Here is a 26,194-nt window from a genome sequence, read left to right on the forward strand (position 1 = left end):
TATATTATGTATCCTTCATAACATCTATCATGCCTTCCTTATTGAGAAATCTGCATTAATAAATCAAAACAGTAACTTTGTATATGAGAAAGTTAAATTTCATGCAGTATTTTACTTTTCATTTATTTATATAGCACATGGACTTTCCATCACTTGATACTGGGTTGTGTCCCCATTGAGGCTCACAATCTGTATTCACCTATCAGGACTGTATGTTTTCAGAGTCTGGGAGGAAACCCACACAAACAGAAGGAAAACATACTAACTCCATGCAGATGATGTTCTGGTAGGAATTAAACCCGGGGCCCCAGCAGTACAAGGCGACATTGCTAACCAATGAGCCACAATGCCATTTGCATTACCTAGTTTGGTATTGGGTCATTCAGAAGTTTTAATGCAGAATTTGTCTCAGGGACTCCCAAACATCATATGCAGCCTTTAGGTAGGATCTACATAAATGTGTTGTATAGTAATTATTTTATTTCTCACAACATTGCTACAATAACATGTAATTATCATGATATAGTTATTTATAGTGCTGTCCTTGGCATTAGATGACCTTCAGTCCTACCCTCAGGCACCATGAACCAGTGCAACAGCAAAGACTTCCTCGCCTACAGCTATACTGCTGGTTGCCTTATCTGTTAGAGCATTTTTTTCAACCATTGCTCACATTGCCTTTACATTCTTTCTCTTATACAGGAACATAATAAAATAGAGACACAGGGTACATATTTTTCTGTGTTCTGTTAGCACACAAGATAATACTGTATACTAGATTTAAGATCTTGTACAACCCTATAAGAGTCTCAGATACCTTGGCTTGCTTACAAATTACTAAATATTTTAATTACTCCATTTACTTAATGGAACACAGAATTACACAATGGTACGTTACCATATTGCTTTTATAATGTGTCCAAAACGTTGTTCTTGTTTTCTCGCTGCTGCCCAGCAGTTAAGTAATGTAAAAGTCAATAGGGAAGTAGATATGGACAAGAAAGGTCACATATTGATAAATGGCTCAACATTGATTTGAAATAAAACTAAACAGCATTTGTGTATAGTGACAGAGACAATGATTTACGGTCTACATACCTAATGGTAAAGGCATCTTAGGGAGCGATACATCAAAGCCTCTTGACTGAAAACACGACACAGAATTACTTCTGTGCAACAGTTTAGTTTTTTTTGCTGTCATACTGCTTATTTCTTCTGTATGATCCGTATTGCAAACTTACTTGGTGTTACTTCCTAGCACAATACTAGGCAATGAACTGTCTGTAGATGTACATGTTAGACTTTCCACCAGACATCTTATTTTAGACATTCAATATATAAATATGCATGATGCACAAGATCAGAAATGGCTTCCTACAATATGCAGATAAATATATATCCCTACACATCATACATGCATATATACCTACTTGCATATTAGCCTTGGCATAATCCAGCTCCCTATGTATTATTGTAAGGACGGCTTCAGTTTGCCCAACAACAAATTTAATTCTAGTTAGGCTTAAATAGCACAATGTTAAATACACTCTACCGGTTAGGTTCACATTAGCGCTACCGTTTTCCATTGTTTCAGCTCCATCATAAAAACTTGAGTACTACATCTGACACATGACAGATACAAATGGTGCTCGACAGACCCCATTATCTGTAGAGCGGTTCATCAGGCTTTGGTCTTGCCTTCTAGAATTTTACCAGGCAAAATAAGGGAGATGAAACAATACCTTCACAGTGCCACCTATTGGAAGTCAACAATACCTAAAGTCAATCTTAGACTCTTTATACAATCCCTGTAACAATGACCAGGAATTGAAAGCAAAGCCAGACCCCATGCTCATACAGCTGTTTCAGGGTTTTTGCCCTTCATCAGTGTACAGTAGGAGTCTGGCTTTGCTAGAGAGAGGCCTATGATCTGGAGTCACCTCCAGATGGTGAGTAAGAGGACTTAAAAGGCCATTTAACGCTCCTCACTCACCGTCTAGGTGCTCTCCCTAAGGAGAAAAGATAGCGTTTCTGACCAGGCAAAATAGAACAGCACACTGTCCTGTTTTGTCCAGCATTTTGTATCGGATCAGAACCAGAAGCACCATATAAAGCCTCCAACGAAAGTGTGAACAGAGCCCTACTGTGGTGTAAATTTTTCACTTAAGGATAGCATGATGGATCATAAGACTTTTTTGTGGTTAAGTGGCAACATGAGTTAACTGAAAGACGCATGTATTGAACCAATTTACTACAAGGGAGGGGAGAAACTCTAAAGGATTACAGCCTGCATAGATCACATATATTTCATATCTCAATCAATAATTTCATTTTAGCTTACAACTCCCAGTCCCAGTTTTATATGCAATTCACACATTTTTCTTTATGTTTCAAAATGTTAGCCTTTTGTAAATGTCTCTTCTTCATATACTTAAAGGGGTTGTCCCGCGAAACAAAGTGGGGGTAAGCACTTCTGTATGGCCATATTAATGCACTTTGTAATGTACATTGTGCATTAATTATGAGCCATACAGAAGTTATCAGAAATTTTTCACTTACCTGTTCCGTTGCTAGCGTCCTCGTTTCCATGGAGCTGTCTAATTTTCAGCGTCTAATCGCCAGATTAGACGCGCTTGCGCAGTCCGGGTCTTCTTCTTTTCTCAATGGGGCCGCTCGTGCAGGATGCCGGCTCCGTGTAGCTCCGCCCCGTCACGTGCCGATTCCAGCCAATCTGGAGGCTGGAATCAGCAATGGACCGCACAGAAGCCCTGCGGTCCACCGAGGGAGAAGATCCCGGCGGCCATCTTCACCAGGTAAGTAAGAAGTCACCGGAGCGCGGGGATTCAGGTAAGCACTGTCCGGTTTGCTTTTTTAACCCCTGCATCGGGGTTGTCTTGCGCCGAACGGGGGGGCTATTGAAAAAAAAAAAAAAACGTTTCGGCGCGGGACAACCCCTTTAACTTTCTCCCAGCTATGCATTGCAGAGACTTATGTAAGATACATTTATATATACACATCAATGCCTTTCTTAGAAGCTAAGCAGAATGGGAATGGTACTGGCACTTATATAATGTTTTTTCAGTAAATCCAACTTTAAAATAAAAAAAGGCACAAAGAAGCCTATTAAAATTTCCAAGTAATGGATTACTATAACAACCCAATAATTGTTGGAGGATTTATACATAAATGTAGGCAGTGTCATCCAGAAACCTATTTATCTCTTCAGTATAGAAAGTCTTAAAGAGAATGTATCTGTGGCAGGTAGAAGTATAGAGATTAAGGATTCAGGATACAATGCAGCAGATGGAGTAACAAACGTGTACAATATTTAAGAACAAGAAGATAAAAGTAAACAATGGAATGATGAAAAAGCAACTAAACTTTCCCTTTGAGTCTTTAGACACAATGTGCTAACAACTATAACTTCTTCCTGAGCTATAGAATTAACACTTTACCAATGTCTCTTACAAATACAGATTATATAAAACACAACTTGCAGTGTCTTTTACCTATGGCTCGCGCATTTCCCAAGCTGCCACTTTACTTTCTCCCTGTGAAAATATCTCAGTCCATAAACAGAAGCTCAAGCAACGGATGTTTGCCAACAGTCCAATTTCCTCAATGCAGTTTCTGTCTCCTACAGACATGTCAAAAGTTTGTAAAAAGTGCAATTACTCTTTAAATGTTTAATGGCTCTGCATCCAACCAGTGGGATCCACAGGTATCACAAGAATAGTATACCCCCGATTCCCCCAGGAAAACGGAACAGCAGTGCACATGCATGACAATTACTCTATGCACATCTATGGGACTCAGATGAACCATGCGCTTGGTTATATCATGGAAGTAAATGGAACAATGAGAATGGCCACTCCATTCTCATGATCCACATGGGTCCCAACGATCGGATGCGCAGAGATCAAACATTTGACACCTATCCTGTGGATAAGTCATACATTTTGGTTGGATATTCCCATTAATGCAAAACACATTAAAAATAACAGATATGTCATTTGTCGGATCACTCATGTTGCTTTAAAAATACATAATTCTATGTGATCACTTCTAAATCCAAGAAACTATCTGCCTTTGACATGGATACAATTCCATATAAACGGTATGTTAATATAAAGCAATTCTGGATATTAGGGTCAGCATAAGCAAACTAGTGAATTTTCAGAATCAGATCAATCAACTTAAAAAGAAATGTAGTGTATCACCTTTTATTACGTAAAACCAGATACTGATACATATTCTTTTTCTTTCTATACACCAGTATAAGAGCAGCCAACCTGCCTAATCTTTTGTTTGGCTCTGTTAACAGTTCAGAGATGTTTTACAGCAGCCATATGGATCATAGGAGCCTGTATTCTGCAAATATTCATTGCCTCCTATGGGAGAGTATTGTGGGCATGCCCTGTGATCTGTGCAGAGGTCACTGTGCAGGAAGGGAAGAGGTGAGGTGTGGTGTGATCATCTCCTATTGTGAATTACATTTTATTGTAATTCTGCTTGTGATAATAAGGATTTGACTGCTGAAAAGGGATCTCTACAGAATAAGAAGTGCCCAATTACTAGGAAGCTCTGTGGCCTGTGTAAAAACAGCAGGGATTCAAGATTAAAATATATATATATGTGCTAAAGTGCTATGAAAAATTTTAAAAAACTCCAACAATTCTTTAAAAATATTTTTAACCTAAAACCCAGATTTAAACAGCAAGTAATTTTTCACACATTCCCTTAAAGAGTAAAATTGCAATATGGTGTCTCAATCGAAGTATCTGCTCTGACATCCTTATGCTGGTGCCAACACTGTTGTAAGCCAGTGTCTTCTGTCTACCAGCCTCTAGAACCTGTACACACAGCAACATTATTAAATGCAGCCAGAGATCCTACCTTATAACATTTTGTTCTGTATTCTATGAAGAAAAAAAAACACAAAAAATCCCAAGTGTATATGTGTGCAGAAGCAGTCAGATCATTTTGATTGCCTATAATATCACAAAGTGATGAATTGCCAGAGGCAACTGACCAAACTGAGAAGCATTAACAGAGCTGCCACTGCAGTTTGATAAACTGTGCAGAAAACATCTAGTCATTACCATCCTGAGACTTTACAAATGAGTATGAAATACAGTAGTAATTACTTAGGAATATGTAAGTGACTTTCCAAGAGGCATTTTCTCCTCTGTGGACACACTGACCTACAAGGCAAATGCGCGATATTTAGTTATAGAAAAAGTCTATGAATTTTCACGCAGTCATTTCTCAGACACAATCTAGATATTAAATAACATTTATATTTATTTTATTAATTTGGGGTTCCATATGTAATTATACAAGAAATACTTGTGCACAAGGCACACTGGAATATGGGTAGAAAAAAAATAGTTTGAGCCCAATGGGATAAGATTCCTTAAAACTGGTGAAAAGGACTAGGAAAGTGGACTGGTTGTCTGACAACCAATCAAGTCGCTGCTACAATTTTGGTTGGAGATTGGTTGTCATCTGAGCTGGATGCAAAATTCCCTTATTTACATTGACCGTAGCTTAACATCCTAAAAGGACAGATATACATTCAATATATTAATATGGAGAACACAATAGATGAATATGGGAATCAAAAAGGGATGAAAAAGGGAAATTTGACCGTAAATTACTAATGCAAGGAGACCCTATCTAACAGAAGAGCACTCGCCTTGATGCGGGCACACAACATCAGGAACCTGGGGTGACTCTCCCACGTTGTCAAGGCCTATTGAAAGGTCTACCACTGACTTATGGAGAAGTAACCTTGCAATACGTGGTGCTGTGAAGGTACTTTTCCCATCATCTATTTGCATACACCAATGTAACTAAGAGACTTAACATAAGCAAAGTATATAATGGTTTTCTCGACAGTGCTCCATTACTTTAGTAAAGAGCACTCAGTTCCCCACACATAGAACTGGACTTCCTTCTTTTAACCAGTAAGTATAGGACAATGTCAAGATACTCTGATGTACACGGAAATAGTGTCTTACAGAAAGCAAGTATACAGCAGCAGTTTCTGACATTCATTGCATCCGCAAAGGAAACCATAAAAGAAAATCTTACAAACATACAAACTTTAAGTAGCTGTAGAGGTCAGAACCAAGGTAGTAGTGCTGAAAACTAAGCCGCAGTCTATTTAACATAATCAGCTGAGGTTACATCAATATTCTGATGATATGCAAGGAATGAGCGGATCTGTAATGGCTTTGTGCTTTTCAGGATAATGCAAAAGTTGTAGCGAAGCCCTTATATTAGTGGAGCCCCTCAATGTAATTTGCATTGTTATGCATTGCAGCTACAATGAGGAAGTAGAGATGCATTTCCAAAACCTCAAAACTATTGAAGAAAGAAATCATTCCTTGGATAACAATGTGTATGCATACATACAAGCACTTCCTTCATACTGTCTGTTTTGTTATAATGAATAACAAAATAGACCATATAACTCACTAAAACTTGAATCAAATATTCTAAACATGTCACATACTGGAGTTACAATGTTTAAAAAACACAAAAAAACAGACATAGCACTCCATAAAACTATTACAATGTAATAGCAAGAGCATGAAAGATGCAATGGAGCGTGATCTCAGCGTACTGAATACAGCTCAGACATTGGGGACAGTATTCCCAATGGTGGGCTAGGTTTTGTCAAGACCACTACAAGAACAGAGAATGTCATCGCCTATCTGAAGGAGCTTGTAAGAGATCGAAATCTCTACTTTAACCTGGTCAATATCTTAAATTTTATGTCTCAGTGGTTTCTAAGTGGAACATTTAAATAAACAGTTAATGGAACTACTGAAAACATTGTTAGCAGACAATAGAGATAATTATCTAAGGCTCAGGTTTCCGGATAGACGATCAGGTTCATTAAGCATCTCGTTATTAAAGGATTTTAATCTAAGTATGTTTATTATGGATAATTGTCTAGTTCCGCTTCTCATGCCATCCAATACTAACCAGACGTTAGACAATGGTCTAAATGTCACTACCAAGTGGTTAATCACCAGTGCGTCTAATATCTACAAAACAATGTGGATTTAGGAAAAAAATGATTTCCGCTTCACTTGCATACAGGAGGCATCAGGTGTCATTTGTTTGAAGCACATCACCGCAAGGTTTGGAAATTCACATCACAGTTATGTTTCCAGTTAGATAAACAAGTTAAATGATAGAGACAGAATACTCAGTGAAGCAACATTTCAAAATATCCAATTCCTTAACCCCAGTGACAAAGGAGAGGAGTCCAGAGAGATAAAAGGTTACCTACATTTATATGTGTGTAGAGGAGCTGGACTGCTCCTTATGTTACATTATGGGGTCTGTATTCTGGGAATACCTGGTTGCTTATCATGATATACTGTTCGGCAGGTGCCATTTACCCACATTTTTAAATTTGCTTATTACATTAAAAAAGCATTAGACTAATCAAGACTCTTTATAGAATAGAAGCCGGTGGACAGCGGGTGTTTAATGGTTTTCCCCCATTGATGGGAACCTGTTTAGACGGCCACACAACATTTCTGTCATGTACACAAGTTCAACAAGGAAAATATGTAGTAGTGTACAGTATTATCTACCCTTAGGGCTAGGTTCACACTATGTCTTTCCCCTATGTTTAGTGTACATTAGGAAAGGTTCTAAATGTACACGCTAAACATGTCAACAGCGGCTATTATCAGCCAGAGGCCAAAAGACTGTCCTTTTGAACTCTATTTGATGGTTGCATCAGGAATACCATTTTTTCTGGATTGAATATTGTAGTAGACAAAGCTATTCCATCTTGTAGAGTCGTATAAAAAACAACATATCCATTACAAGGATACTACATTAGGGATGGCAGATGCCACTCTATGGCATCCATCACAGGCATCTGTTTAATGGATGCATCACATTTGTTAAATGGATATCATAATAACTTAGGGTGTATGATCTGTTAGGCTGCCTTCACACGGATGAGAAAATTGTGCGAGAGTTTTGCGTTGCAAGACGCACAAATATGAACCCCATTCTTTTGAATGATAGAACATGCCGCAATTTGTTTCCTGCATAGCACCTCATCGTGGTGCCAAGCAGGAAAACATCGCTCATGTGTATATCTTTTTGCGTACTCTCTCATTGCAGCGCCCATTGTTTTCAATGGGACAGGCGGCAGCATCGTACCACATGCTAGGTGCATGCGATGTGAGGTCTCCTACTGAAAACAATGAGAGAAACTCCATGATCCTTTGCCATGGAAGATCGTTACTACCCGAGGATGTTTTGACATGAAAACGCCTCGCTTCCATGATCTAATATCGCACTAGCCCATGTGAAGTTAGATGCCACTGTTAAGCATCAGTTTTAAGGCCATCAATTGTAGGCTACAATAATAACCATTTTAGCGATCCGTAATGAAAAAAACTCACAAGGTAGCCAATAAATTGATCACATATTAGTCTACTGGTGATGGATTCCACCGTTAGGCTTTTCCTAGTGCGTTTGTATGAATCCAGTCTAACCTAGCTAGACTTTAGTTAATACATGACCAAATACACGCCCAATGCTCCCCTGGCCTTATTATATGTATATAGTTTATGTATTGTCTGTATATGTATTGTAATTGTACTGTGATACACCTGGCCTTAACTAAAAGGGTGTGTCTTGTATTGGGCGTACCCAGTATTGGGTGGATCTAGTAACTGGATTGGTGCCCCAATCAAAGTGTTTTAGCTATTTATACCATGTTAGATATGTTGTCTGTAAAGCTTGAAAAAGGCCACATTTTGTCCAAAAGGTCGGTGCCTGTCTGCGTTATGGGTGAATAAAGTCTTTTTTCATCATTTGCACCTACTTATACCACTAAGCCTTTTTCTATTTGGATACATCTCAGGACATGTGGGGGTTAGAGGCGAGTTAAGGGAAGAATCATATTTTATGTTATTTGCAGGTAGGTAGGTTTGCACTGAGTACCCAACTGTCAAGCACTTAGTGATAGTATATTTGGCTGCCTAAGAAATTGACCCAAGTCTAAAAATCTTGCAGTATCCAGGGGGAGGAGGAGCCATGCACAAATCCATATGAGGAATGGGGGCATAAGCTGGCATCCACTTGTCAACAAGCACGTTGGCAACCACAGTGACTGCCGTGTACACTTACGCATACTCTTACTCTTAAGGCCCTTTTACATGGAACGATTATCGTTCAAAAGAGTGAAAATGAAAATAATCGTTCAGTGTAAACGCAGCCAAAGATCAAACGATGAACGATAACTGGCTTGTTTTTTGTTCATTGTTCATTTTATGCAGGCATACAAATCATCGTTGGCTCGTTCACTAATTGTTCGGTTTAAATACTGATAGTTCAGTTATTCTCATTCACTTATACAACAAATGTGAACAACTGAATGATTTCTTGCTTGAATGAGCCAACGATGTATCTGCCTGTATAAACAGGCTGCCTGAATGAATGCGGACATCATTAACTTGTTCAAACAAGAAATCAGCAGGTCTTGACAGACCCTTAAGCACATTTCATGCATGGCAGTAAGGCCAACAATGAGAACAGGAGATAAGATAATTACATTTTACGTTCTGATGGGCTGAACGATAATTACATATGAATGTATTGTGTATATCTAAATACTATATCACTGTGCTATAACTAAGGAGTAATAACACTGAAAAGAAGACAGAGCAGCTTTTGTCCAGTGACATACCAGAAACTGAACTAAGATTACAGTAGTTAGACATTCCCACTCATAGAAACATATCATTCTTAAATGGCTTTTCTGAGTGATATATGTGTTCCTAAAAGTATATAAAAGTAAATATACTCACTGCAGCACCAACCACCGTCTCATCGGTTAATTCACGGAGCATATGACAGGTGACGTCAACCATCATGAAGGTCCGGTGACATTCTATACACCTGTCACATAGGCTTCTAATGTAGAACTTCCCCAGCAAGTTTACAGGACATCATCAGTGACATCCCTGTCAGGCCTTCCATTGACTACAGTGATGATGTGGTAATCTCCTGCTAGCCAATCCCCTGGGTCTTTGCTCACATATAAACCCAGCTCCCGTCAGTGTTTGTCTGGTGTTCAGGGTGAGCAGTCATGTTACTTCAGCTGGCTGTGTGATCTATTTTGTCCTGTCGCAGCCTGCTGTGTGATCTGTGCTCTGTTCTGTCCTGTCGCAGCTTGCTGTGTGATCTGTGCTCTGTTCTGTCCTGTCGCAGCTTGCTGTGTGATCTGTGCTCTGTTCTGTCGCAGCTTGCTGTGTGATCTGTGCTCTGTTCTGTCCTGTCACAGCTTGCTGTGTGATCTGTGCTCTGTTCTGTCCTGTTGAAGCTTGCTGTGTGACCTGTGTCCGCTGCCGCTGGACTCCTCGTTAGTGTAGGGACTTGTGGTATAGCCAGGAGCCATGAAGTGGCCAGTTAGCTTCCACATTTTGATCAAAATGTCAACTAATACCTGGTATTTATATTCAGCTTTCTATCTGTTACTAGTGGTTGCATTTTGGCTGTTGTATGCGTGTTTTCTGGCTCTGTATGTCCTGTCCCTGTCCTGTGGCATGTGTATGTATCCTGTTCTGGTGGCTGTTATTCCTAGGAGCCGCTAGGGCCCAGTTCCGAAGACCACTGGGCCGCCCTTTATCGGGGCGATGTTCTCGCTCAGGTAGGGCCATGTCATTCTCCCTCTAGCACAGGGCCAGCTGTCTGAAACCTTGTGTGCACCCGTGTGCGTGCATCTCTCTTGGTCACGATCGTGTGGGCCCCGTGCTTAGTTTGCCCATACGATCATGATATAATGCCCCCCCATTAACAAAAGGGGGTGCAGTATGTTAGTATGCTATCTATGTTAGTATGTTATATGTTAGTATGCATATGTTTTTCGCTATGTTGTGAGTCTTGGTCACGATCGTGTGGGCCCCGTGCTTAGTTGCCCACATGATCAAAACACTTACTATGTTACAATAAATGTTGCAGTTTTCATGCTGCTTTCATTCAATAGAAACTACTAGTCACCCTGTTTAATATTTCCTCATAAATATTCATTAGGGCTGTGCTTTATATCCAGCCTTTTTAGAATATGTACATGAAGATAGCCAAGTGGCCAGTCCGAAGGATTCATACATAAGCCAATGAGCAACAGTGAACACGATTAGTCCAAGACTTTCCCAAATACTTCGTCTACAAGCTCACCCTTTCGACTCATTCAGTGATAGGCAAACTCTTTAGACTCAACAAAATCTCCAGGGAGATACAATATAATTTAGTTATATTTTCTTGAGATCAAATTATAGACTAACATAGATTATGACTCAAAAACAGTGACAGATGGTTTTTAATTGACTTATCAAAGCTGAGATGCAGAATGAGAATACTGTATCTTGAAAAAAAATTGATGAAATAGAAGGATTTGGTCATAGTCCCCAATGTATTCTCATGGATATCTCACAAAGTCACTCCTTTGACTATGTGTATAGAACTCGCTTCAATAAAATGTTAATAATTGCTGTATATGGTATACGGGGCAATTGTCTAATTTGGTAGTTTGGCCTCGCACAAATAAAGCACAAAAATAATTTAGGGACCATTTTTCAAAATGAGTCAAGTCCGCTGTTAAAGATATCATACCTTGTGATACAGTATGAACCCCTTTGCTTCTGTTTACATGTCTACAAGGTGACCACCTAAAATACGTTGCATGTGGTCCCACTACTGTAATACTTAGGCTGGGCTAACACGAACGATCCGGATTCCGCATGCGGAATGTGACTGACCCCACCCGGCGACTCCACGTACTTGCTTTTTTTGTACTGCGGATTACCGTCATGCACAGTGCAGATTTTTTTCCCACAAATGTTTGTATTTCCTGCACTGTCACTAGGCAATGATGCAAGTACCTGCAGCCTATCCATAATGTCAATAGAGGATAGGCTGCGGGTCAAACGGCCTCCATTGACTTCAATGGAGGCTGTCCAAGTGGTGTCCGCAGGAAAATAGAACATGCAGGAAGTTTTCCTCTGCTCCCAGAATACACAATTCGTTTCCATGAGTGTGAAGGAGAAAGCAATTTTCACATACCTTTCAATGCATGCCATTTGCTGCGGATCCTATGTGCGGATGCCGACCGTGGATTCTGCAATCTACTCATAGGAGACCGGCCTTAGTATAGTTTCTAAAACTTTTTTACACTATTATATCTACTTTTTTTTTTAATTTTCTCTAAAACAATTCCTTGCGACTTGACACATTTTGGAAAAACGATTCTCAATTGTGGTAAAAGACGCATATGGATGGTACGTAACATTGCTATAAGTGCTTCTTATGATAAGCTTATGTACATATAGCCAAAATGGTTGCTGATGCAAAAGCGGCTAGAAACTAAGTCCAACTATTCTTGAGAGAAGACCGATATACTGTATAATAATGAAAATTTATTTTTTATAAACCTTTGCCATCCATCTGATAATATTTGATTGTTATTTCACTAAAATTAAACTTTACTGCCAGGGAATGAACACGGAGCATCTCTCTGTGCCTTGTTCGCCTCTTATTAATCGATCATACCTGGTAGCTCTATTTTCTGAAACAAGAAAAGTCTACTGTTAAAATACATCAAATTGTGCCTCAGAGCAGTGGCCTGTGAATACAGAACCAGCTGTATGGTAATTATTCCCAGTAATCCCTGGAGGATTCATAGGCTGGTGCAATAGCGGAAATTTTATTTATTTTTTTTACACAAGGGGATATATAGTAGATTTCTGTAGTCATCAGAGTTCAAAATCTGGTTAAAGAATGAAAACTGAAGTAAAAAAAAAAAAACACTGACTGCTGTTAATGCATTTGATATTCCAGCATCAAAATTAGTCTGGGCTCAAACAATTGCATTTAAATTGTGTATTACTTGCGCAATGTAAGCGCATATAATACGCGGTGAATGGCTTCAATGAAAGTACATTGATTATCATTGTTCTATTCACACTTGCATGTATTTATTGTGTATATTACACGTGCAAAAAAGAACGCAGCATGTTCTATTTTACCGCGTATTACATGCGTACAGCACTTTTGTTTTCTATGGGTGTGTACGGAACTCAGTACAAATGCAATTACATTGCGTATGTACGCCATTTCTATGCATGCTGCTGGGAAACATGAGTTGAAAGTTAAAAAAAAAAGAAAGAAATGAGAAAGCCAGTGCATGATAGCGTGCGTAAAATACGCTGTTTCTGCACAGGCAAAAACATAACAATTTGTAGGGATACGCAATTCCCTGTGCTGGTAAAACCCTGCGATTTGTACGCAGCATATTACTGTATGGTCATAAGAGCCTGGCCTAAATAAGAGTAATTGTACCACATGGAAAATGTAGAAAAAAATTACAAAATCTGTAAAAATGTTTAACATAAAAATTGGATATAAACAATAGAGAAAACTATAGTAATCCATTTATCCTGATGAGCCTCACTGTAAAACATAAGTCCACCCAAATCCACATGACGGCATGCAGGCATGCCACTTACTGCTTGGTTGTTACATGTACTTGACTTTCTACTCTCGTGAGTATATTCACATTTTTTCTACTACTTAAAGTTGAGGACTACTGCACCATTTCCTGCCACGTATGTTTCTCTTCTTTCCCAGTGATTTGGTCTGTAAAGATCTGTGATTAAGAGCGGGGCGTCACTGGTCTTCATGCTATCTGGCTCAAAGCAGATGGTTATGGAGTGTAACAATGCATAGTATGAACAAGAGCAGCACATCTTCTCTGCATGGGCATCAAGGACTATTGCATAAGGCCACTCTCACACATGGCGTTGGCAAAGCACCGTGATTTTGATCACAGCGTTTTCGAACACCACTATACAGTGTTCGACAGCACTTTTTAACGCACCCCGTTATTGTGATAGGTAATGAGGTACATTAAAAAGCACAAAAATACAGAAGTCAGCACTCGAAAATCAGTGTTTTCTACTGTCGCTTTTCAGTGCAGGTCTACAAGATCCCATTGAAATCAATGGAAGCCTTGTACCACAATTGCTGCGACATTCATGGTAAAAAGTGCATGTGTCAGAGTGGCCTAAGTGTAATGTTAAATGTAGCAGGTCATCATTATACGGCATACAGCAGAAAAGCATTACACATGAACTATGCGAAAAACACTTTGTCCATATGGGAAGGAATTAGTTTGGCTATACACTCAATATAATAATGCAGAGAACACAAAATATAAATAACTAAACTAAAAGTGTGTCAACAGGAAATCTGACCCCACCTACTAATGCAATGAGACCCTACTTAAAAGTAGAGCACTTGCCCTGATGAGGGCGACTGCACATGAGGAACTTGGGGTAACCCTGACTCTCCCTACCTGAAATACAGGGTGTGCCAGTGCAGTAGCAAGAGTGCCCTGTAGAGGGCCTCTGAGCACAGTCACTGTGTTTGGTTTAGTTAACCTCTACCTGCAAGGGTGAGGCTACACAGTTTAAATTTCACCTCCCTCACAAACTCAGTGTCCTTGAAGCCTGTGGAGCTTAGGTCCATGGAGGCCTGTGGGGCCTGAGGTCTATGTAGACCTGGTGCTGGTCTGTGAGGGACCTGGAAGCACAGAACAGACACGGGGTAGTCGGCCCCTCACTCATTGCCTGTCGGGGCAAAGTCACCTTCCTGAAAGGTCCGCTGGAAGAAGCCGTTTGTGTTACTGTGTGCACTGTGACGGATAACAGTGTGAAGTTGCATATTATATGCTGGACTGTATGTGACTGAGTGCCTATGCTATGCTGAAATAAAAGCAGGAGGAACCAGAATTTTGGATTTTACTCTGTGGACATCATTGTGGTGCTGCCACCCCTGGGCAGGGGAAAGTAAGCAGTAGATCCAGGGCAAGTAACCCCAACTTTCCACAAGGGATATATCAGTTACAGGAAATAACAAGGAATACAGTTTAAATGAAGGCTAGCACATAAAGAGCCGGATGAAATACAATAGCAATTACGTAAGGGGTTAGATGTCAAAACACTCCAGAACAACCTTAACACTGAACAGACGTATTTAACAATAGAGCAGGACAAGAACCACAAACATGACCAGAAACACCATCGGACTGGAAGTATAGCCAGCATCCTCCATAAGGAAGATCCAGAATAAATGTGTACAGACTAGTGCTAATTGGCCGGCTGGGCCACACGACTCCCAACCAACCAAATCCATCCATGCACTAGCAGAGTAGTGTTCATGTCGGCGTCCAGTGCTTAAATTACACGAGCATACACTGGCATATTGATCAAGTGGGCCAGGGTTGGCGCCATAACGTAACACCGAACCTCATCCAACATAGCTGGCGGGCCGTAACAAGAGGTCTCTGCGTACATGGATTTAAACAAATCATTTTTAGATTTCCCTCTCTCTTTAAAGGGCATATATAGCATATGGACATCACAGTGGGGGTTTCTCCTTTGGACCCCCATTTGTCAGCCAGAACAGACTGCCATTGGAAAGTGTGGTTCATGCTCAGCTGGACTCAGTACAACCTTGAAATATGTATTGCCCATTCATTTGAATGAGTATCATAAAACATCACTTTTCTCCTGCAGAAGCAATTAAAACGAGCAATTTATTAATGAATTGCTTATAATGCTAAAGAGGCTTAGTTCTAAATAGAGTTTTTGCCAGATCAATTTTCTCCTTTGTTTATCAATTCTATCTATTCACCGCGTGTTTTCTAAAGACAAATTTATGTATGAATGATCTACGTCTACAGAAGAAGGAAGACTGTAGAAAAACATCCAACAGGTTTGATACAATAAATACTGCTGCCTTTTACAATTCCAAACGCAGTCCTGTCATTTCATAAACTTCATATGCCTTACTGGAAATTCTTTGAAAGGTATATATTTCTCACCCGCAGAATTACATGAGCTATAAAGTCACAACAAGTATGACTAGGATTATGAGCCTATAAAAGTCTGAAGCAGAGACTTGTGGTTCTTAGTGAGAGCTGTACAGTTCCTTCCATGCAGGCCATATTCAGCCGCTGACACCTTTGCAGATGGCTTTGTGAGCACAGTGCACAAAGAGCGCTTGGTCAATCCGTATTTCCTCAACCTGCTGGGGAAAGGTTCAGCTAACTGTTTTTCTATAAGTAAAATGCCCTTGTCCTTGAAGCATCTGCAGCAGATTTGCCGGCTGCTCTGCGGGTCCCCTCAGGGGAAAAACAGAATCACAGCTCATTTTCTTCTCTCCATAAATTAAGTAGCACTGGATGAGAAACCAGTAACAGAAAGAGAGAGGGCAACTGGGAGTTGTAGATTTGTGCAAAACTAGCAAAAGACTGCATCACGGACCACAAGCAAATAAACTTATAACTGTTATTAATCAATGGGTTACTTCTGTTTACAAACGTCTCTATTGTTACACAACACTAAGAACATTTCTATACAATCTTCTATTTCCTAGGATCCAAATTGTTACCTGTAGTTACCTGCAGAATCGATTTTATTCCTCTAATACAATTCCTGAGCAACTATCTTTTGAAACTCGAGTTGCCATAAATGATTTATGTGTGATGTAAATATGATCTTGGTACATAAGCCTCTGTTAATCAGAACGTGTCAGCATATGCGGCAGTACTTTACAATGAATATATTCATTTATGTGCGAATTGTAATAAGTCCAAAAACTAAATATTTATTCATGTATATCAGCTTAAATTCCCTAGCTCAAATAAACAGGTATACATCTAAGGGCTCACGGACATAAACGTCTTGTGGCTCCATATTATGGCTCTGTACAACCCTCTAGTGGAGAAGAATGCCATAATACAGTTTCGTATAAAATACCATACGTCCACATCTGGAGTGCCTACTGAATGCCCCAGGGACCTCGCGTGCTGCCATACAGCCTCCTGCAAGTGGCTCTGCTAAGTGTATGAGGACTTAGGCTAGCCCACTACAGGTGTATTATGCCTGGAATATCTAGCCCAACTTTGGGTTTAATGACCCCCAAAAAAAGTATCACTAAAACGTGACTTAACTGTGAGAGAACAGGGCAGGAACTGTTAGGCTATCTTAGGAGGAAACATGCCGGAAAGTAGAAACCAAATGCTATAATGTGCGTAGCGGCATGAGAGGTTTCGTTAGGTAATGGAGATGAAGGGCCTACATGTAAATCTTGATGGTTTCATAGAATAATTGGCAATTAGGGCGGGTCCTTCTTCACCAAATGAAAAAAAATAAGTCATATTTTGGGACTGTTGACTGCAGCACGTTGTTTGAGGTGATTAAATAGTGTAGTTGCAGTGTAAACCACTCTTATTCTTCTTCTGTTAGAGGCCAGCTGGAACAGAGTCTTGGGGTGCAATGTGAGCAACACAGGTCACTAAAGGAAAGAAGTACTACTTCCACTAGGGGGAGCGGCTGCACCAGCCGGGTGAATCCAAATCATAAGAATCTCCTGCCGCTGCTTATTGGTCAATTTAATCTAGTGAATTTCCGACTGTTCGTGACAAACGGCCATTTCTGAATCAGAAGCTCTGACCCTCATGAAGGGCTCATTCACACGACTGATTTTGTCACGCATTAAGGCCATGATGCACGGCCACATGACACACGGTGAATGGAGTAAAAGTAAGTGGACAGGAGACATTACAAAGGAGGGTTAGAGTTTTAAAAGTACGGAGATGCGGCTGAATGGCTGTTTGCATTGTCTGACTTTTGGAGGATCTATTGATCATTACAATTACAAGTTAATAACAAGTCATAAAGCTTAGGGAAAAACACAGGTAAATTATATTCACATTTGAACTTGTCACCTTTTATTGAATCTGAGATTTTTTTTCATTTTTATCTGATGGTAATGGTTGGGCATTTAGGGCATATTCAGTGAATTTTAAATGGCATATCATGTAATAGCACATTGAGGCAGTAAGGGGGTGAATATGTTTAAGACTATGGCATATTTTTATGGAAATCCAATTGACCTATAATCATGGTTTCTGATTGTGGAAGGCAGCCAATATACTAGAGCTTGGTGAAAATGTATACTCACTGTATACCATCCACTATTTAATATGTGTCAGGAGAGGTATAGCTTCTCCTTATGGAGAACACCTAGTAGGTGTGAGGACACAAAGGCTGCTTTTACGCGGCTGAGAAAGTCCCGCGAGATTTGTGCGTTGCAAGATGCACACATCTTGCACGCATATGAACCCCATTCTTTTGAATCAGGGTCATACATATGAACGCTTTTTTTCCCGCATCACGGTGCAGGAAAAAAAGCGTGACATGTTTTATTTATGGGCAGTCCCTCGGAACGCATCGCCTATTGTTTTCAATGGGGCCGGACAAAGCATTGTGCGGCGTGCGATGTGCAAGCGAGTGCGATGCGATGTTTCCCATTGAAAACAATAGGAAGCACTTGCCGATCCTACACTTGAGAATCGCTACTTCCCCGAAGTGATGCGGGCAGTTTTTGGCACAAATACACCTCGCATCCGCAGGGAAATTGCACTTTCTTGAGCGTGATATAGGGCAGAGTTTCACGTCCTAATATCGCACTCGCCCATGTAAAATTAGCCTAAGGGAGCTTTCGCACATGCAAAAAATTACTGTAAGACTTCTAAGGCCGCGGTCAGATGAGCGTGGTTTACATGCTGCTAAACAACGTGTAAAACTATGTTCCTAACATGCAGGAAAAGATCACATGACCGGGCTGTCTGTAGCTCCGTGGAGCAGCCCAGCACACGTCCATGGTGTGAGCAGCCTGCTTCCACGGCTCCCATAGGAGCCTATGGACAGCACACTGGACAACACGCACCATGGAGCTGACAGGTGAGTCGGCACTCACTGTCCATTTCTTTTAAAAAAAAAGGCAGATTCTGCGCTTCTACAAAAGGTCTGTGCGAGCGCTTCCATAGCAATCTATTAATTGCTATAGAAGCGTGGTTTTACACACTGCTGTAGCAGCGTGTAAGACATGCTTATCTGACCGAGCCCTGAAGATGCAAAAAATCCACACCAAAATCTGCATGTATACATGTGGGTTATGGACTAGAAATCCACAGCAGCAGATTAAGCTGCCTTCTGAGATGCATATTGCAGAAATATTTTGCATGTGTGAAAAGTCCCTTATAAGGCCATGCATGCTCCTCTAGGAAATTTAGTATGCAAATAGCAAATGGTAGCCTTGCACTATCCTCCATTTGCATACTAAATTTCCCAGAGGATCATGCATGGCGTTATAAGAAGCTTCACACTTACAAGGTGGTCTCCAGAAGGAGAAACTGTACACCTCCCGACCAATGTCATAAGCTTCTCACCCAGCCAGCCAACAAGCCACTGCACATTGATGAGGGACAAAAAAACCCAAACAGCCTGTCTGTACATAGTTATCCTTTTCTTCTGGAGAAGACTCTAGCGTTGACTTATACTTCTAGTCATGTTATTAGGTCAGACATTGACTTGCAGGAATGCTTCTTCTAATAGTTGGTAATCTAGAGGCATTGTATCATCTCACATTTAAATACTGGCAAGTGTGCGCCGGTAAATTTTTGTATTTTAATAAAATTTGTATATTTTTAATAATTTTGCCAATTTATTCTGTGCATTTTGTTGGTTGATATAGTAGAAAAGGTTCTGCTATTTTTCCAGAAGCTGACACATGTCTGTCCATAGGTTGTGTTTGGAATGGTGATGAACTGCAATTCTTGACATAGGCCTTGGACAGATCTGGCATTTCCGTAAAAACAGCAAATTCTGGACATAGACAATCCCCTTTAAGGGGAGAGGCTTAAAGGGGTTGTCCCTAGTAGGGCATGTGAACACCATAAAGGGGTTCCTGCACTAGGGACCCTCCTCCTGAACCAGAGCTTATAGCTGCTGTTAGAGTGTCCCCATTATGGTAGTCTTGAACATCCCAATGGCCCCCATGTAATAATACAGTTCCCCTGCAACGGCAGAGAAAATATTTGGCTAGTATTGTATCCCCTGGCAAAATAAGCTGTTTCCCAGAAGTGACTGGAGCCAGAACCTCTGAAAGGGATTGTTTCTTATGACATCCCACATTACATATAGCTAGATATTACTCTTTGATAAGTCCTCTTATATATAGTTCTCGCAAGGCCTAACGAGCTTTTTAACTATATTGAGCTGAAAATCTGCCCATGTAACACTATGGGGTGGGGGTGGGGGACTGTATCATTCAATAGTTAGGCGGATTTGCCATTCAGGATTTGGGAAAGCTGGTTCACAACCCCACAGGGAGGTTGATAAGGTAATCCTAATTGATAAATCCGCATTTGCTTTGGAAAGGAAGGCAAAAAGTTTTGAACTTTGAGAAAAGATGACAATCTAAGGACTCATATTATCTCTTCATGTACCATTCGTTGGTATTCAGTTCCATTGCGTCTATACCCACTTCTGGACGACATTTCAATGTTGATTTGACCTCCTCCATCCCCAGGCAATCTATGCTGCAGACACTGCAAGCCACTATTACTCACACATCTATCTATGGCTTAGAACAAAATCATAGGGTGAAAGAGAACAATCTATTGTATTTACCAAGCTCAGTTACTCTCCAAAATGTACTTCAACAGTAAAAGTAAATCACGCATTTATCAACTCTACACAGTAATACTGAAGCATAAACATGAAGAGATGTGTCTACCCACATAGATTATCCCCACATGAAGCCAGACAAGTACATTGGTCATAGTGACAAGCATGGTTATACAGTAAAGTGACACAGTAGGCATCAGGGAATGATTCTTCGAAATTCTGGCATAGAGCTCCAGCCTGTGCCTAGCATTCCTGCCATGAGGTTCCAGCATGTAGTAGTAGAGTATTTAGGTTTATAGTTTATACAAATCCTCACCCATGTTGCCATTGGTACAAATATTTGACATTACTGAGTTAATCACGCAATATTAGCAAATTTTTTTTTTTTTTAACGATATCTACAAAAATGATTTTACAATATGTTACCAGTCCACATAATCATTTTTTCATTGCCGCGAGTAAGCATTTAATAGATTTTGGTTTTATGCAATCAATACAAATGATCAATCATTAGGAATATGTTGCAGTATTAATTGTGTGATTGAGGCATCATTTACCAAAATTCTGAATGCTGAGATGTATTGCATCTTCACTAAGGCTGCTTTCAGATAAGCAGATTTTAGCTCCGTATTAGGTCCGTGTTGAGGGGACCGCAATATGGAGCTAATGTAAATCTACAGGACTAATCCCATGCCTGTAATTTTTATGGACGTTTTTCAAAAACAAAGAACGTTTTATGTTTTTGCGTACTTGACTTCGTTTTCTCCTTATTGGGTAAATACAGATGAGTATTTGGCAAATAGAAAAATAATACAAATATTTAGGCAAATATGGATGAAAAATTGATGCCATACGTATGTAATGTCTTTTGAAACAAGTCCGTAATACGCATGCGTTTTTATAAACTCCTCTGAAACCCGCCTAAATCTTGCACCCTAAGCAGACTAAAAGTTTATTGTCATCTATACAGTGATATTCAGTTCACCTTGCTGCATATAAAGAATAAGTCATTATCATACTGTAGTTATAAAGTCACAATGTACTTACCGAAAATCCTGCCCAAAATGGACATGAGTGCCTTACCCTGGCAGAGGTAGTGAGAGCCAGAGCTGCAAAGCTAACAGCAACAATGAGACATCCAAGCACCATCTGGGAGACCCCAAGAGACAACATGATCCTGGAGCGAGTTCTGTATTCCCGGAGACGGGATAAGCTCCGGGAGAGAGCAGCAGGGCTGAGAGAGCGGGTGCCAGGAAGGGCACTTAGTGGCATCATGAACAAGAGATGACCTTCTACAGGTAGCAAAATAAACCCAATAAGACCTTAAAAAGACCTCCACAAATTCTGATTGCAAAACAGCTGCAGAACTCCCAGGATGATCAGTCAGTCCAAAAAACGAGCAGAAGAGATGTCACAGTGACTAGTATGCAACAGCAAGGTTATTGGTCCTAAGAGGTATGCCAGGCTATGAATGATATAGAATCAGGGGCAAAGTGATGCCAGGTGACAGGTAGAGTACACTACACTGGGCAATAAACTCAGCCACGACCACTTCCAATGCACAGAAGGATGTCAGACCCAATAAATAAATGTAAGGTAGATGTGCTTCATCAGTCAGTGACCAAAGGTAGGGGACAGCTCCTAGTGTCAAGGGTCTCCATACGTGTCCATCATGATCTGAAGGTCTCCTCATCCATACAGGACTTCTCCAGGTACAAGTGAATCCTCAAATATCATCTGCACCCCCCAAGAAGCTGGTCAATAATGCAACTCAGGACAAGCTCCCCAAAACATCATTGTAGGGGATCAGTGCATGAGTGACAGCTGCACAGCCCAGTGTGATGAAGAGGGAGAAGACATAGGGAGCAAAGGGAGCAGGAGCTGGGGGAGCTCGGTCTCAGCTGCTGGAGGAGCTGATGATATAAAGCCCCGTGTATCAGAGCTCTCCCTGGTGATAGCCAACGCCAGACTGCTCTGCAAATGAATGCAACTCCTCCAGTGTAGTGTCAGGAGGGAGGGGATGAGGATAATAATAACCCCTTGTATTCTGCTCAGTATCCCGGCTCTGCTCCACCACTAGCCCCTATCACATCACTGCTCCGTCCGCCTCCCAGCAGCCTCATCTCACTGCAGGATGCACGATCCATCCACTCTGTAGCAGCCGCTGCCTGCGCACAGTTGTACGAACCCCTCGCTGCTAACTCCTGTCTCCAAACAGCATGCACGATCCTGGCGCTACTACTCATCACCCGGGACTCCTCCTCCGCTGTTAACCCCTCAGCATCGTGCTGTCTGCAGCCTCCTCCGTCACTGCCTGCTAATTACACATTATGTGCTGCTCCGTTATGATGCTACCTGCAGCTGTCACAGTAGCTGCACCATCATCTGCCCAGTCCACTGTGACTCACCTGTCCATATCACATACAGGTATGTCCCGCTTAACACTGACCATCTACATCACAGGTGAACTGGATGTAAATTTAGTGGTGATGGTGAAAATAATCATCACTGTTTATAAGTGTGAAGATTATTAACACTCCAGAATGATCATTATGAATATTCTGTCTATATCTTCCAAATGCTCATACACGTTACAATACTTATTAATTATCTGGATGGCTATCAAAGTAAAAGTAGTTATCAATAATCCCACTGATTGTCGCCATAACAATAGTCAATAACTGTCCATGGGCATCCTTAAAACTGTTTAAAAAATGCAGATCAATATAGTCATGATTATGGCCATATTTCAAACATTATTTAATAATTCTTTATGTAGCGCCAACATATTCAGCACAAATTGAAACATACACAAAATAAGGTATAACATACAGTATTAAATTGTTACACAGCTTGAACAAAACAGATGTGGGCCATGTTTGCAAGAGTTTACAGACTATAAGGAAGTATAAGAGGTACAAGTGCTTGTTCTGTACAGCCTGTCTATTCGTCTATCTATCTATCTCATCTATCTATCTATCTATCTATCTATCTATCTATCTAATGTCTATCTCTCTCATATCTATCTATCTATCTATCTATCTATCTATCTATCTATCTATCTATCTATCTATCTATCTATCTATCTATCTATCTCTCATATCTATCTATCTATCTATGTATCTATCTATCTATCTATCTATCTATCTATCTCATGTCTATCTCTCTCATATCTATCTATCTATCTCTCATATCTATCTAACTATCTATCTCATATCTATCCATCTTTCTCTCTCATATCTATCTATCTATGTCTCATATCTATCTATCTATCTATCTATCTCATATCTATCTACCTTTCTCTCTCATATTTATCTATCTATCTCATATCTATCTATCTCATATGTATCTCTCTAATATCTATCTATCTCCTATCTATCTATCTTTCTATCTATCTCATGTCTATCTATCTCATGTCTATCTCTCTCATATCTATCTATCTATCTATCTCATATCTATCTCTCATATCTATCTATCTATCTATCTATCTATCTATCTATCTATCTATCTCTCATATCTATCTATCTATCTATCTATCTATCTATCTATCTATCTATCTATCTATCTCATATCTATCTATCTATCTATCTATCTCCTATCTATCTCTCACACCTATCTTATATCTATCTCTCCCTCTCATATCTATCTATCTATCTATCTATCTATCTATCTATCTTATATCTATCTCATATCTATCTATCTCATATCTATCTCTCTCATATCTATCTATCTATCTATCTATCTATCTATCTATCTATCTATCTATCTATCTATCTCATGTCTATCTCTCTCATATCTATCTATCTATCTATCTATCTATCTATCTATCTATCTATCTCATGTCTATCTCTCTCATATCTATCTATCTATCTCATATCTATCTCTCATATCTATCTATCTATCTCATATCTATCTATCTTTCTCTCTCATATCTATCTATCTATCTATCTATCTATCTATCTATCTATCTCATATCTGTCTCTCACACCTATCTTATATCTATCTTTCCCTCCCATATCTATCTATCTATCTATCTATCTATCTATCTATCTATCTATCTATCTATCTATCTACCTATATCCTATCGATCTATCTCCTATCGATCTATCTCCTATCTATCTATCTATCTATCTATCTATCTATCTATCTATCTATCTATCTATCTATCTATCTATCTGTCTATCTATCTATCTATCTATCTCATATCTATCTCTCATATCTATCTCTCATATCTCTCATATCTATCTATCTATATATCTATCTCATATCTGTCTCTCACACCTATCTTATATCTATCTTTCCCTCCCATATCTATCTATCTATCTATCTATCTATCTATCTATCTATCTATCTATCTCATATCTATTAGAGATGAGCGAACGTACTTGGATAAGCACTACTCGTCCGAGTAATGTGCTTTATCCGAGTACCTCTCTGCTCGTCCTGAAAGATTCGGGACGCGCTGCGGAGCGGGGAGCTGCAGGGGAGAGCGGGGAGGAACGGAGGGGAGATCTTTCTCTCCTTCTCTCCCGCCCGCTCTGCCCCGCTCCCCGCTGCGACTCACCTGTCAGCAGCGGAGCGCCCCGAATCTTTCAGGACGAGCGGAGAGATACTCGGATAAAGCACATTACTCGGACGAGTAGTGCTTATCCGAGTACGTTCGCTCATCTCTAATATCTATCCATCTTTCGCTCTCATATCTATCTATCTATCTATCTATCTATCTATCTATCTATCTATCTATCTATCTCCTATGTATCTATATAGCTATCTATCTAGCTATCATCTATCTATCTATCTCTCTATCTCTCTCTCTCTCATATCTATCTATCTAGTATGCTGTATATGTATAAACATATAAAGCATGCTATGCACATGTACCTGAAGCTATGTGAGTTGATCACCAGCCATGCTTGTGTGTAAAGAGGTAAGAGGTGCCATGGGGTACATTGGGGATGTAGTGAGAAGAAAGTCAAATTTCCAAAGAGAAGTGCAGAAGCAGGGCAGATGTAGAAGAGTTTAGATTAGGGAATATAATAGGCCTACCTAAAAGATGTATTTTTAGGGCATGCTTAAAGCTATCAGTATTCAAAATTTACCTCATTGTCCGGGGTAGAAAATTCCAGAGGACTGGTGCAGCTCAGGAAAAATCTTGGAGGTGAAAGTGGGAGGTTCGGATTAGAGATGAATTCAGTGTCCTTTTATATAGGCCAATAATTCAGACCTAGCGTACATTTCTGTCAAGGTAGCACGCAGCTGCAGGAATGCACCAAATACATGAAGAGGCCTGTGCTTCTTCATATATTCAGTGCACCGGGGAGAGATTATACTAAATCCAGGGAAGGAAATGCTGGGCTTAAGGCCCTTTTATACAGGACGATTATGGCTCTGGTTGTTTAGGCTCCTGAGTGGTTTTGAACGATAATTGCCCCGTGTAAAAGCATGCAGAAACTAACGACTGGATGAGAATCGTCCAGTTGTTCAGTTTTAGGCCGCCTGTACACGGCCGGGTCACACCCTGCATGCAGAATCCCACAGCGGGATCCAACGCTGTGCCCAGCCCATGACCCCAGCGTACCTGTTCGGCGTCTTTTAACCTGTGCTGTGGATGT

The 26,194-nt window shown here is 40.2% G+C and overlaps 1 protein-coding gene across 1 annotated transcript in view; it reads right to left on the reverse strand.

Annotated features, from left to right (window-relative positions):
- The window catches only part of ENTREP2 (endosomal transmembrane epsin interactor 2), a 786,181-nt gene extending 763,930 nt beyond the window's left edge, over nt 1-22,251 (reverse strand). The window contains exon 1 of the mRNA XM_066589957.1: nt 21,630-22,251. Coding sequence (XP_066446054.1) covers nt 21,630-21,857 — 228 coding nt within the window. The 5' untranslated portion in view covers nt 21,858-22,251. The remainder of the gene's footprint in view (nt 1-21,629) is intronic.
- Between the last annotated feature and the right edge of the window lie 3,943 nt (nt 22,252-26,194).

The sequence above is a fragment of the Eleutherodactylus coqui genome, chromosome 2, assembly GCF_035609145.1.
Source record: "Eleutherodactylus coqui strain aEleCoq1 chromosome 2, aEleCoq1.hap1, whole genome shotgun sequence".
NCBI classification, from domain to species: Eukaryota; Metazoa; Chordata; class Amphibia; order Anura; family Eleutherodactylidae; genus Eleutherodactylus; species Eleutherodactylus coqui.